We start from the raw sequence: 14,818 nt of genomic DNA, 5'->3' as shown, positions 1-14,818 counted from the left end.
TCACGGAGAAGTAAAGACCCACTCCTTACAGGGCCGCTTCTGGGTGTGTCTATCCGCAGGAGCAGCGGGGCTGGACAATGCTTGGCTCAGCCTGGTTTCCAGGGGAAGATAAACAACAAGCTCTCTCCTGCGAGGTGGACTTCTGGTTCTGCTGTCAATCCTCTCGGGCACTTCACCCAACCCACCCACCTGGTCCCTTAGACAGAGCGTGAGGAGTTGGGCCTTCCCTTCCTCAGAGCAGGCTCCACCGTCTCCTAAGCAGCTTTACATTGAAGATGCACAGCTGTGTGGCCCTGCTTATGGGAAAGGGGGTTAACTCTTTCCTCACCGGTCGAAGGACAGGCTCTGCGCAGCCCATCACACTGTCCCAGTAGGTGATAGATTCCTGCTGCACCCAGAACAGAGAGGATTCAGGACCGGGGTTGGGGGGGTTCTGTCCATATGGGCAAACCCCAGTGGTGAGACCTGCTTACAGCAAGAGAGACACATATAGGCCTAGGCTGCTGCCATGGTTAGCTGCCATGGTTTCCACCCAAGTATTAACCATATTGTGTGAGGACATCACCCATGCCACTGACTGGTTGCAATTTGTTTACGAGTTCTAGTAGGAACAGGACCTTGTACTGATAAGAAGTGTGCTGGATGGGAATGTCTGAACTGAAGAACACTCAGCATAGTTGTTATGGGGGAAATTATTGTGCCAGTAACACTCCCATTTTGCAGCATTGTAGTATGCACGAGGGAGACACTGGGACCATTAAAACCCCTTAACGGTAGAGCTTGTTGACAATCAGAGTTTCCAGCACGTGGAAGATGCTGATATTTTGAAATTTGGTTTTGTTCAGTCAGGATGGAAAGTAAAAATATCAACATTTTTAATGGAATGGGAAGTTCTGAAACCCTTCGATTCAGAAGTGTCAAAACGTTATGGTGTGTGGAACCAAACTGAAGTGTTTTGTTTCTACTCGATTCAACATTAATCTGTGTCTTTCTGAGCTGCTGCAATGCCCTATGGGAGTTGTTGTTTAGGTGCCTCCTGCCACCTTTCTCCTTTATGGGCCAGGTTCCCTTGCTGGACTGCATCTCCCATGATACATTATGATCATGTGACTCCCATGATGCACTGCAGCAGTTCAACTAGACGTGAGATTATGGGGCATCACTAGAGGTACAGTTCAGCTGGGGAGCTTGGCCCACATAGGCAAATATTGTGTTTGTTTTCCTGACGGAGTATAAAAAAAAATGTCAGCAACACAGATATGATCCCCATGGAAAAATTTTGATTTTGCAAAAACTGCATTTTCTGTCCAAAAAAAGTATCATTGTAAAATTCTCAACCAGCTCAACTTAACTTTACCTCCTGTCCCACCCCACAACTCCCACCATGAAACTTTGCTGCGCACACTCCTCCCTTGGAGACTCGGCTTTCTGCCCTCCCCCAAACCAATCAAATCCTAGCTGGTTTCTGGAAAGACAAACACAACAGCTAAGAATGTCAACTAGTTTTATTTATCAAGTTTGTCCAATAAAAGCACAAATCCTCTTTGGAAAAAAGGTTCCAAACATGCACACAATTTACATTTTGAAATATGTCAGATCTGTCAGTTTGTCTGTCTACGAAGCAACAACATCTTTCCATCACTAGTGCAGATGCTGGCAAGAGGCTGTTTAAAGAGCAGTAGTTCAAATAAGGACAAAGAAAAAGACGCACAATTGGTATGACTACAGAGTTGCATTTGAATTGAAGAGGAGAAAAGATTTTTGATATTGTCATAAATATTCCATCTCTAACATATAGCAAAATAATAATAATAAAGAAGACATCCACTTTGTTCTGTCTGATATACAGATAAACAATATTGGAGCATGTAAGACCTCTATAAAACCTTGGTGAAACTGTGGGCTGGATTGGATACTTATTGCTGAGGGGGAAGTGTCGAAGAGAGAAGTTGGAGCTATGGAGTTATCTACTCCCGTTTCAATAAGACTAGCTAGGATCAGAGCCCATGAGCAGTTTGTAAGGGGATTTCAACCACTGCTTGGACCTTGCTATGGTAAATTCTCTGCCCCAGGCTGGTCAGCAGCAGCTACCGGAGAAAAATAAGTGACCAATAAAAGCAAAGTGCAGTTTGGTCTAGTAATTAAGGTACTCAACTAGCAGTCAAGAGACCTGGGTTCTATTCTTGGCTCTGCCAGTGACCTTATGTATGACCTCAGGTAAGTCGTTTCGCCTCCCATCCTTCATCTGTCTCACCTATTTCGATTGTAAGCTCACTGGGACAGGGACTGTCTACTACTGTTAGTATGTCGAGTGCCTAGCACAACAGGGCTCTGAGCTCTCTTAGGCCATCTAGGTGCAACCATATTACAAAGAACAACATTATTAATGGTACTGGAGGCTTACTGTCAACCACCTTCTCCCAGTACAAAATCAATCTGATTAGAACAAGAATATGTTTGTAAAATGTGAGGAAACACGGCCCTTTAAGAAAATATCCAATGTACACTTCCTTTCAGCTAATGCAATCACATCTGGAATTGGAGAGAAATCTTTTCAGGGAGGGAGCGGGAAGAAAGGGAATCGGGAAAGACACTTTAAGCACAGGTTGCTTCTTGGCTGTCCATTGGGATCTCGTTGCCATAGCTGCTGTCTCCGTACTGGCAGTAGGGAGGTATCTGTGGCGCTTCAATGATCAGCAAACCTTCTGGTGATAAGGAAGCAAAAACTGTGACAGGATCCACCTCATATGGAAGTCTGAAAAGAGGAATGGAAAATTATGGGGCTGACAATCCCTTTTCTTCAGTGTCCACTACATTGCTTTCCCCTGTAGTTTTTAGACAAGCACTTGCGGTTGTTACCTTTGTTGTATTTTCCAAACTGGGCTTTGTGGGAATTCCATTTTGGCGTCACAGCATCCTATGCTCCTACATCATTACTGACTTGTCTGTCCTTTGTATTTTCCACTGGTAAACACTGCCTAGGACCAGCCAAAATGGCTGCTGGAGAACACAACTGCTCCATAGAAAAGCAGATGCAAGTCTCTCAGTAAATTGACCATTAAGCATAGCCAGATAGTTCAGCTGTAGGGACCATCAAGTCAAGTAAAATGTCTCCATTACTCAAGGTTAACAAATATTGTGGCAGGGTCACTTTTTGCTAATAAACAGCAATTAAATATTGTGGGGCACATTTGAGTTATTGTGCTGTCTATTTTTCTTGGCAATCTATCCTTATACTGTATTGCACACCCCAGTGGAAATCCACATTCGTGGACTGGGTCTAGCCAGTGTCACTTTCAGAGAATATGATTACTAATAAATTGGACTAAAGGCGGTTAGGAAGAATGGTCCTGTGGCTAATGTCCAGGACGGGGAGTCAAGAGTCTTGGGATCCTTAGCCATCCCTGGTACAGACTTGACTGAGTCACTTAACTAGATCGCTCCGTGCCTCAGTTTCCCCATGTGTGAAATGGTAGTGATATTATTTACATACATCATGGGCTCTTATGAGGCTAGATTGATTAATGTTTGTAAAGAGAACCCCAGCTGGAAAAACCATATAGAGATGTACGAAGAATTATTTAAATTAAATGAATGAACCTCAAGCAGATCCAGAATTGGTAATGCTTTGTATTATTCATTATTATAACTGTGCATGTTCTGTGTATGTTTAAAGACCTCTCTTTTCACTATAAGGCTCTCTGGTTAATCTCCCCTGCAGATATGTTTGACTGGATGCCACTCATAGTTTATGCATCTTGAGCTTCTGCAAAGCACAAGTAAATCATCTTTATATCACAGCCTGCGTCATGGCAAAAAAACAAAAAAAACCATGCCCAAATAAGGAGCCTCTCTGACTGGTTACTAAACTTGCCTGGGCTGGGCAGCGTAAATCTGCTTTCAGACTGTTGTCTCCAATCTGACCCAACCAGTTTGTACTCAGACAGACAGGCTGGCTTGCATTTAGCATCTGGGCAGAGACGCCTCCGTGCAAAGTTTGGTTCGTTTTTGATTTCCAAAGAACGCCATCATTCTGAACTCTGCGGCTCGGCCCCTCACTTGCGCTGCAGCTTGGCTCACCATTTGCGCCATTCGTTGTGCCTGGGTAAACTCTGGCATTCACTGTGCACTGGTTTAAAGGAGGGAGCAAGGTGCAGGACAATGGTAATTGGGCCCTAGGGGTCTAGTTTTGGGGGCTTGGCAAGGGAATGGCCACAGAGCCACAACCTAAAACCACTCTGACGGGGGAACACGCGTCCCCCAGAGGCTGTGACAGCCCACGGACACTGCTCGTGACAGCAGCACAGCCACTCCCTGCGACACTCCTGTGTTAGAGGGGGGAAATCCTGCCTCCACAGCCCCACTCAGCGGCTTTGCTCCTTGTCCGTTTACTCAGGTTTAGCACTGGCCAGGCAGAACTTGGCTCTGTATGCACCAACACACCGACTGCTGGGCAGGTAGCAAGTCCGAACAAAACAAGGGGCCCGAGTTTGATCTCACGCAGGTAACTCCACTGACATCAGAGCTTTTACTGCTGACTTACACCAGTGCAAGTAGGGTGACCAGACACCAAGTATGAAAAACCGGGACAGAGTGCGGGGGGTAATAGGCACCTATACAAGAAAAATCCCCAAATATCGGGACTGTCCCTATAAAATCAGGACATCTGGTCACCCTAAGTGCAAGTGACAGCAGAATCAGACCCAAGGTGTCACCTCTGACATTATGCTGCAGAAGACAGGCAAAGGGAGTCGGGGGGGGGGGGGGGAGCTGTTCCATCATAGCTGCACACACAGAGAGGAGGTCTGGTAAGGTGATTCTGAGATTTGAGGGCAGGAATAACTTTTTTTTTTTTTAAGGGGTAGAGGGGGGAAACTAGTATCCCAGCACAAGAGGATCTCATTTCACTGGAGGCCACACTGACCAGCCTGACCCATTTGCATTATTCTAAAAAATCTCATCCTGTTACCAGTTCTTATCAAATAGTTTCACCAGGCAATGAGTAGGGGCCTCTTAAAGGAAAAGTCAATGTACCTGTTACTTCTCACTTGTTGTTAAACAAATGCCGTGGCCCCATTGCAAAGTGCAATGCAAGTCATCCAGGGCCTTGGTCCCAGTCCAGCCAAGTACCTGAGCACATGCATAACTTCAAACAGGAGCTGTTCCACTGACCACTACTTCAATCATAAACATTCTTAAGTGTTTTCCTGGCCTGGGGCCTTCGTTTCCCTTTTTATTGTCTTTTAAAGAGTGAGCAATTTTTGTGAGTTAAAAAAAAATATCGAATGACAACTTTTTTTTTTTTTTTTGCAGCTGAGTATCTTTTTCCTGATAGTTTTGACTTCTCCCATTCCTTCTGGTTTTTGCTGGTTGTGACATAATTTCCTTGCTTTTCCCCCCTTTCTCATTATTTCCCCTAATATGAACATTCCAGCCAATTCCAAAAAATATAGTCCCAATAAACATAGTTAGGATTATGGCTGGGTAGGCGTTAAGAAGAGATCTTTTGTTTTGCCTTAGTCATGAAATATTTATAAGCAGCACGAGCTAATGAGACATTCGCCTTGCGTTACAGATCCACCATGGGACTTGCTCAGCCACAGCCAGGAATATCACAGGAAATCAATCTGTCAAGTCCTGCTGGGAGCTGAGAACGCCCACCCTCTGTAACCCTGCCCATTTGTCCAGCCTTGTTCCTCTCCAACCTGCCCTGTCCAGCTTTGACTTTCCTGGTAATGGAAAGGATATTTGCAAAACATGTTGTGACATGCAGGTCTAGCCCTGTCTATATTCTACAGAAGCTTAAGGTTAAATGTACGGATTAAGGTAAAACACTGACACCCCAAGCACAACATGTGCCTTTGTGGTGGGAAAGAAACTGTAAGGTAGTAGAATTAGAGCTTGGAATTGTCTGATGTTTGTTGATTTCTAACACTGGGCCCTGCTATAGAGCATTTTGCCCATAGACCTTAAAGTGCATTTCAAAGCTGGGTAAGGCATTACTCCTGTTTTGCAGATGGGAAAACTGAGGCACAGAGAGGTTTAAGTGACACAGCAGGTCAATGACAGAGACAGGAATAGAACCTAGGTCTCCTGCCACCCAAGATTAATACAAATTCAGTTTCCCCATCAACATGCCTTTCCTTGAAATAGACACAAGTTTGCAATCAGATTTGACCTGCCCTGAAGCGGAGGGAAATTTGGAGCTGGGTTTTGATTTGACCTGTTCTCTAGAAGTCAGCAGTGAATTTTGGGAGTGTTTGGGCCTGGGGGTTTGTTTGGAATCACATTTAGCCTCACTTCTGACCTCCAGGGGTAAGGGAAGAATTTGTTGTCTTTGGCTTCTTTTCTGAGACTTCCGATAACGGGTCTGTTTTCGCGTGGGCACCTGTTCAGTAGCAGCTGGATGGAGACACACGGACTCATGTGGAAATACCTTTCCCTGCCACTATCAGGCTGGGCTGGATTTGAACTGGTGAGAGGCAAGAGCGTTGCTATCAGCAGTGCAGTCTTGTGGCTTTAAATTTCAGAGAGAGTTCTGGAGTGTGAATCATTCACACAGTGTAAGTACCGGGGACTTATGTGTTTATTTTTTTTTTTTGTTATTATTACTCATGTACTCATAAATAGTTCAAAAATATATTGTGGAGTCATTGGTCCAAATTCACTCATGATGTAACTCCACTGAAGTCAATACGATTACAATCTCTTGCGCCAGCACAGACTTGGGCTTGTAATAACAAACCCTGAAGGAATGTGGTTTGCGGGCAGGGAACTGAACACTTTTCAAACACATCTCACTGATTTATGTTTCCCATCTAGCTGCACAAGGAGCCAGACTTTATGGCTGTGGTTTTCAAAGCTGTCCAGGGGCTTTAGATACACAACTCTTCATTTCAGTGGGAATGCAGACTCCAAATCACCTAGGCAGCCTTGAAAATCTCAGCCCGTGGAGTCGATGCTGGGGGGGTCCTGCTGAAGGGGATGCAGCTGATGGCTTCTTGCAGGGCTGACCTCTATATTAGGGAGTAATTTCAGCATTGGTCTCAGTATTACATTCAGGTTCAGTAATTGACTCCAATACATGCACTTGCAGGCCACCCTTTCAAGCTAGTGAGGTTACCAGTTTCCCCAGGAGTACACACCTAGTAACAGGACTTTCGCATCCATATCAACCTCATTTGGATGTCAGGAGGATGGGTGTGCATTTACGGGCACAATCTGCCCATGGGCCTATCCCATTATAATCAATGGGACCCAGGTCATCTGAGAGCAGAACCTGGCCGTCGGTGGATCACAGGGAGCTGAGGGAGAGTGCTTGATGGCTTGCTCAGAAAATCATTTCATGCTCTCAAAAATAAGAGACTCGTCCTCATTCCTAAACCCTGCTCTCCTCTGTGGAGTGAGAGCCCCGTGTGGGCAAGCCCCATAAGAAAGAACTGAGAAACCATGGTGTATATTATACATACTGGATTTTCTTGGTGAAGTTCTTGGAGACTATTCCTCCTTCTTCCTGTTGCTCTTCATGTTTGCCTGGAGGGGACAGGAACACACAACAACAGTGTCTCAGATGGCTGTTTTACCAACAGGCAAAAAAAGTTCTGCTCAGATTCTCCTCCCCTGCCCTTCACAGTTTGACCCAGCAAAGCTCTTGCTTCTGCAAGAGCCCCCTAAAAGAAAAATAACGTGGGGAGAAGCTGATGGTGAAGGAACCTGCAGTACTAAGCCCAAAATTTAACAGCAAACAGGCACCGTGGGAGAAGGAACCCTGCCTTCTGCATCTAGATTAGTGGGCCTAATTCTGCTCTCCCTTACACCAATGTAACTACACTGGCTTCAGTGGAGTTGTTCCTGATTTACACCAATGTGAGAAGATAGTCAGGCCTAGGTTCTCAATGTCGAGTCGTAAGCAGGTGTCATGGGCTCCAGACTGCCCTACCCTTTTCATAATGCTAAATGGGAGGAGACCCTAGCCAGATGGGATGGAGATTCCAGGGAGATGGATAGGTATGGAAGAGGTTGAGGAGCACTGCTCTAAGACACCCTTTGCTGAAAGTCTAATCTTATTAGAGCCAAAAGCATGTGGACGATCCAGGTTCTAGATGGGGCAAATACAGAAAAACCTGTTCTCACCTCTTTGTACTACAGATCCAAAACAGGAATCGGCTAACTGGGCTGTGCTCTTGGAGGCCCTGTTCCTGCACCATTAAAGCCAATGGGAGCTTTGCAATTGGCTTCAACCAGCCCTGAAATGCCCCCGATCCAAAGTTCTCAGCAGCCTAGAACCGATCAGAGCCATTAGAAGGTTGGGTGGCAAGAAGGAATGGAGGTGGTGGGCGGTGACCAAAATTGTGGGTTAAAGAAGATCCTTAGAACGAAGGGTAGCAAGGTGTTTGCATAGCAGAATGAGACCGTTTGAACAGCTGGAGGTTGGGACAGATCAATAAAACAACTAGGAAAATCTATTTAGAATTCACAGGCAAGAGAGTTTAAATAACTTGAAGCGTTGACAGATGAGGCCTTGGTGGGTTCTGGTTTGCTGGCACTGCTGGTTGCTTAGTATTGCTGTAATGAGCACAGAGCCCCAGACAATGGGGATAGTTCCAGGCTAGCTTTGGGGAAGCACCTGAACGTTTGACGGCATGTAAGAGTGGGTGCAGATCCCACAGCAGCTGAAGCATGTCCTGTACCGCCACCTGTGCCCATCAAATTATCAGCCCTAGAGAGTCTCCTACCCAGTGTTATGGAAAATGGTCATGAATCCAAGGGTGATACAGTGCGGGAGACTTAGAGGATAGCGGTAGCCGAAGAAGTGAGGCTACATCTTGTGGAGGACTGTGACAGTCCACACCTCCACCTTCTTCTATTTCAAATCCTTCCTTAAAGGTAATCTCCTCCAAAAGGCCTTTGACCCCAGTTCCCTAACCTTCCAGCAAGCTGGGCATGCCAATACATGCGATTATGTCTTCCTCTACTGGCTGGTCCTAGAAACTCTAGAGCAGGCAGCTTCTTTCTATGCTCTTCCAGGTCTTCCCCCTGACCAGGCTCTCCCTTAGCTCGTGGAGCTCCCCTTGCAGCCCAAGTGGTGAAGACCTGTGTTTTGGGCGCTGAAGGCATGGAATGACCATGGGAAAGCTATCTGTATGTGGCCATGGTTTGCTATACTAGCATAAAAATTGAATGAAACATGGAATTAACAAGGTGTGCCGAACTTCCCTGCTCACTCAGTCATCCTGGTTTTGCCAACCCTGTGTGTTTAAAAATCCCTCCCCCCCAATCATGGCATTGGCTTAACAATCATAGAAAAAAAATGCCCTCTGAGGCTTTAGGGTCACACTGGGGCCACATTTTCACACTTCACAGCCAGGAGGGCTAGACAGTTACCTTTATTGTGTAATGACAGCTGAGGATCTCACCTGATCCCATGCCTCCAGGAGCTGGGGCTTTAAGAAAAATCACTAAGTATCACGAGACTCTCAATAAAATCTCGTGAGGTGGCCACACTGTTGCCCTCTTATTTGTCTGGAAAGTATCTGGCACACTTTGGTGCTCCTTAGCTATTAATAATGGACAGATAAGCACCCTCTGCTACATAATGCTCAATAGTCTAATTCAGCAACTACAGGGTTAAATTCCGGAATGTAGCTCATGGTTTAATTGGAACCTCCTGTGTCAGAGACCAGTGCTAAGGGTGAAACATTATTGCTGCTTGTTCTGGGAAGATGTCTAATTAAACCTAGGGCGTGTCTGCAAAGCAACAGAATGGCAGAAAACCCCGGGCCTTGTTACTGTGTTTAAATGCAAGTTTAAAATCCAAGTGGATGCTCTGTGATTCTTCATTACCTGGCAGATGTATAGATCAGAGGCCTCTGGTAAATATACTGCAGTATAGATGTGGAATAATAATCAAATAGGCCTGATTGCGATCTCACATCTGCATAAATCAGGGTAACGCTAGGATGGCAGCGTCTAGCCAGCGTCCAGAATGGAGCTGGATGAAATTCTTCTGACAGACAAAAAACTCTCTTCGTTGAAAGATACAGATTCAAGTTGACCTAAACATTTTGTGAATGTGTGTAGAATTCGCTGTTTCAGTCACTCCTCCCCCCCTTCTGAAAAAAATCAAAGTGTTTGGTTCTGCCATTGTCTACAGCAAATGTTTGGATTATTTTTTAAATTTGAAATGATTTTTCTATTGTTTTAAATGTACAAAAATCCAAAAATAAAACAAAACCTTTGGTTTGGCCCAAAACGATTCTCCACCCCCACTTTTTCAGTTTGGCCAGTGAGCCAAAAAACAAACAAACCCCACCACTCAGTTCTCTACACAGCTCCGGCTAGCCCTGAATCAGCCCCCGGCTGTGTCTGCTGCTGCTGCTGACCCAGTGGCAGAACTCGCCATAAGCGAGGAATGCTTCCCCCAGAAAGAACTGCCCCAAAATCAAACACAGCGGGAAGAAAACTGGTTTCTAGCTGCTGCTCCTCAGTTCCCTTTCTCAGGCAGATTCCACCGTAGCGGGAGTGGATGCAACTCCCATTGACTTCACCTGCTAGAAGGAGTTACCACCGTCATATTCCATGGCGGAAGTGGCCCAAAGAGCAGGCATCAAGCACCAGACCATGTTCCGGGGGGAGGCTACTCAGACATGATCAGTTCCCAAACACAAGGACGAGCCTTCTCCCCCAGCATGGTCCCAGAGCAAGGTGCTGATCAGAATGGGGGTGGCATTTTGTTTGGTTCATCCGGCCCAAAGCTTATTTGTCACTTTAAAAGAGAGTTTGTCAGCCAGAGTCCCCCAGGTTCATCCCACTTCTAGTGTGGGAGTCCCTTCTGCAAGGGGGAAATCTCTCCTCGCAGTTACCCTGCTCCTCTGGCAAGACTTAGCAAGCAACAGCTCTCTCCTGCTCTCCCTAGCCTTAATCCTGGTTATGGTCACTTTTGCTGTGGTTTCCCGAAACCTATGAATCAGAAATCCAAGCTTGATGAGATCCATAAGGCTGCCGTAGGCCATCCCTCTGTCAGCATAAGATTTTCCCAATACTTTGCCCGCTGTAGCTTGATGGGTCATTGTGCTCCAATGTTTTCACATTGTTTTGCGGCCCGATCAGTCTCCCTGCTGACACTTCAGACTGAAAGCAGATCTCTCTGGCCTCCTGCCACGCCAGGGGGGGCCTGCTCCTTTTCCTCCCCTAGCCCCAGCATAATCCTCCAACTTCCTTCCCGAGGGGCCGGTGCAGTTCACCAGAGCACTTACAGCTCAGCTCTGTGAAGCAGATCCTCAACTGGTGTAAATCAGCAGGGCTCTTTTCAAGCCAAAGGAGTGACATTGATTTACAACAGCTGAAGAGCCAGCCCTGGTTCTTTTCCTTTTCTTTTCTTCTGTTCAGAACTTTCCTTCCCCCTGGCGCTTGCTAGCAGGGCTGTGCAGAGAGAATCTCATCAGCTCTTTTTTTTTCCCCCTGCCCACTTTATGTTTTCCTGGTAACACGTTATTTTTAATGCTACATTAATTGTTGGGAAATCACAATAGAATTTTTATGGCCTCCTCATTGAGCGCTGGTGAATTGGCTCCATCATCAGTGTTATTGCAGGGGATGCTAAATGAATTAACAATTAGACACAACATAAAGAAAGGGTTTTTTTCCCTTCCCAGGTTATTTCTTTTGTTGTTTCTGCTCTGTTAACCTCTCCCTTTGTTTCCCAGCTTTATGTTCTGTTTCCACCACCCTTCTCTAACTCAATTGCACAATGTATGTGCTCCCCCCTCCCCCACTTGTTAATCCTCCCTTATTTTAAAAACTCCACTTAACTCTTTCTGGTCATCTCCATTTCCAGCCCCCTTCCTCCTCCTGTTCTTTTTGTCTGGTTGTCCTGCCCGTTTGAGACTTGTTCCTGTTTGGGGGAGGGGTGGAGAGTAGGGTCATTGCAGCATTCCTGACTGCTAGTAGCTGCTGAATGCCTGAGGACACTGTAGTGAGACACTGTCCCTTTAAAGGAATTTCCCCTTGGGACCAGAATCTCTGGAATGAGCCATAATTAACAGAATTGTCTTGGGGCCCAACCCTGCAAACACTCACTGCTGCCATGATTGGTGCTATTGACTTCATGAGGACTAATCACTTCAGTTTAACCCAATGAGACTTGTTTGGCATGACAAGTGTCACCAGAGTGTAAAAACAGAAACAGCCCCAGGTCTCAGTCCGGGCTCACTGTGCCCTGCTCTGGATAGAGCTACCCGCTGGGTAGGATTTGATCCAGTGTCTGGCACGGTAGTCAGGTAGCAAGTGTGTGCAGGTTCTTCCTTTCTAGATGTGAACGCTCTATGCTTTTCTGGGCTGAGATGTTCAAAGTTACATCTGTGCTTTGGACGCTCAATTTCCAATCCTTACGCAGCTTTGACAATCTCACCCTTGCCCTTTGCTTAGACTTTCACCCTGTCCAGTTTAAGGAAATGAATGTCCTAGCTCTTCAAAACTGGCAGAGCATTTAAACCTCTAGGCCCTGGTGCTCCTCTCACACTAGTGTAAATCAGGCACAACTCCATCCAAGTCCCTAGAGTCCCACTGCTGTGAAACTGGAGTAAGCCGAAGGAGAATCAGGCCCCTCAAGCCTGTTAACCTCCTCGATTTCTCTCAGTCTGGAGGCTGGGAGTAGTCCCATCGGTCACGTTTCACTTTCCCTGCCTCAGGCTGCAGTGTTTGGCATGCACATGCTGCAGGAGACCGTTCCTTTGTTAAAATAAAGCTTACATAGGATTGGCAGAAACTCCTGGAATTAGTTATTTGAACCTTAGATTTTGTAAGAGATTTTTTTTCTTTTCTTTTTGGGACCTAGATTTATTTCCATTTCTCTATGGTCCTTTTTTCTGTGCTTCCCTTCCTCTGCTCCCTGTCTCTCACTCACCTGACACTTCCACGTAGCCGTCCTTGGTTTTCACGGTCAGCTCCTCGGGTTTAAAGCTTTGCACATTGACACACACCTTCCAGGGTTCCCCAGAGAAGGGAGCAGGACTCCGACCTTCAGGGTAACTGCCGAACCTGGAGCCGTATCCGGGAGGGGGCATGCCAGGGGCTCGGGCCATTCCTGATCGCAGTGGACCGGGCCAGGTACTGGTCAGTCGTGGGCGAGCCCAGTCCAGCAAGTCTGCAGTCAGGTCCCCAGAGAAGGGGCACATGCCGAAGTCATCGTCCAGGAGTCGAGAGGACAAGCCAGGCTCTCTGAATCGGTCTCGGACATTTCGGTGCCTGGGGGAGTAATGGCAGGAAAAGGGCATCTGGCTGTCAGCCATGATTTTCTTCTAAGTCAAAAACAACACTGAGTGAGGACAAAACTGCCAATGCTGTCCGGCTCTAGAGCACAGGAAATGTCAGTGTTCGCTTTTCTGTTCCTTAGTGCAAAGTTTCCCTTGAAAAAGTTCCCAGGATTGAGTCATCCACTCACTCAAACCAGAGAGGGGGGAACTGCTGTGCCCGGATTCCAACAGTTTATGTTAGTTTATACCCGTTCCCCAAAACCAACACGATAAAAAAAAATCAGGGCTGAATCATTCGAAGATTTAAAAGGCAGGGAGCAAAGAATTCAGGAGGCAGGGAGCGAGAGGAGAGAAACAGTATCCTGTTTGTCTGAAATTCCACCCAAGAGAAAGTGGGGGAGCGAAGAAAAAAATACCTTGGTGGTGAAAAATCTCTTCGAGGGAGCGAGAAAATCCCCAACTTAAGACGCTTGTTTCCTCTGTCTACCTGCCCCTTTCCCTTCCGATCCCTGGCAGGAGCTTAAATAAACATTGGTGCTCAGAGTCCAGAAACTTCTCTAACATTCCAACCAGCTGGGAGCCTTCTATTTATATGGAGTTCGGGGCTGGGGGTTGTGCTTTGCAATCCTTGCCCCGTCAGCTGCGTATTTTAGAGAGGATGAAACACCCTTGGAGAATCTATGCTGTGACAGCTGACCTCTCCCACTGGGCCGGGAATACTTACGTGGGACAGCCAAGTTTAGGCAGCTTTCCTCACTTGCCACTCCTTCTGCTCTGCTCCCTCCCCGCCTTTGCTCCCTCCCTAGCCCACAGCAGCCAACATGCTCCGAATAGCTTCAAGGCTGACTGCATCCCCAACCTGTCACCATTTTAAAATACCCCCCTGGCCCAAAAGCTCATCAGAGCCCTCGCTCGCCTCGTACTGTAAGGACACCTGTTAGCAGGGGCCGATTGAGCCAAGCTTAGTGTGAGTCGTTCCCTTGTGGCTTCGGTGCCGGTATCGGGGTTAGTGACGAGCTAGGGCTGTGCGCAAGGGGTCAGACTTTTAAAGAGGGTCCTTGTGTGGCAGAGCAGCCGGCTGACTCAGCCCTGGCACGGACCCCCAGTCCCCGCTACAATCAAGGTTAGGAGACCAAGCCCACGGCAAGAGCTTCATGGCAATTGAGAGCGAGATTGGGCCCTGGATTAGGTGTGCTTCTCCCCCGGTACCATAAGCAGCTGGCAAGTATGTGGGGGGTGCCCCCCCCACGATGGGGCAGCACTGGCTGGGGAGGCTTTGGCCAGGGTGGCTGGCTGGCCGCTCCCATTGACCCCCCCAAAGCAGGAAGCTGTGGTGCAAACAGCATCTCCCCTCTCCCTTGGCACAAATCCTCCAGGGCTGCAGCAGCTCCTGCTGGCCTAGGAAGCGTCATTTGTCCCCCCAGAGCTTGGGGGGGGGGGAATTGAGCCTCACTTCAATATGCTGTCTCTGCAGCTGGCCCTGTTTGGATGCTGGTGCCGGGAGCAGTGGGGTGGGCTCTGGGGAGGTGCTCGTGGGACAGTTGTGGGGAGTATAGTGGGTAACT

General features: G+C 47.2%; 1 protein-coding gene across 1 annotated transcript; it reads right to left on the bottom strand.

Annotated features, from left to right (window-relative positions):
- Nucleotides 1-1,487: 1,487 nt before the first annotated feature.
- HSPB8 (heat shock protein family B (small) member 8) lies at nucleotides 1,488-13,869 on the bottom strand. The gene is made up of 3 exons (XM_054006279.1): nucleotides 12,905-13,869; nucleotides 7,470-7,533; nucleotides 1,488-2,755 (listed from the first exon to the last, which is right to left on the bottom strand). Exons 1-3 carry the CDS (start codon nucleotides 13,287-13,289, stop codon nucleotides 2,596-2,598), a joined length of 609 nt encoding a protein of 202 aa, XP_053862254.1. The 5' UTR covers nucleotides 13,290-13,869; the 3' UTR covers nucleotides 1,488-2,595.
- Nucleotides 13,870-14,818: the final 949 nt, after the last annotated feature.

The sequence above is a fragment of the Malaclemys terrapin genome, chromosome 16 (assembly GCF_027887155.1).
Source record: "Malaclemys terrapin pileata isolate rMalTer1 chromosome 16, rMalTer1.hap1, whole genome shotgun sequence".
NCBI lineage: Eukaryota > Metazoa > Chordata > Testudines > Emydidae > Malaclemys > Malaclemys terrapin.
This window is presented reverse-complemented; position numbering and strand designations above follow the sequence as displayed.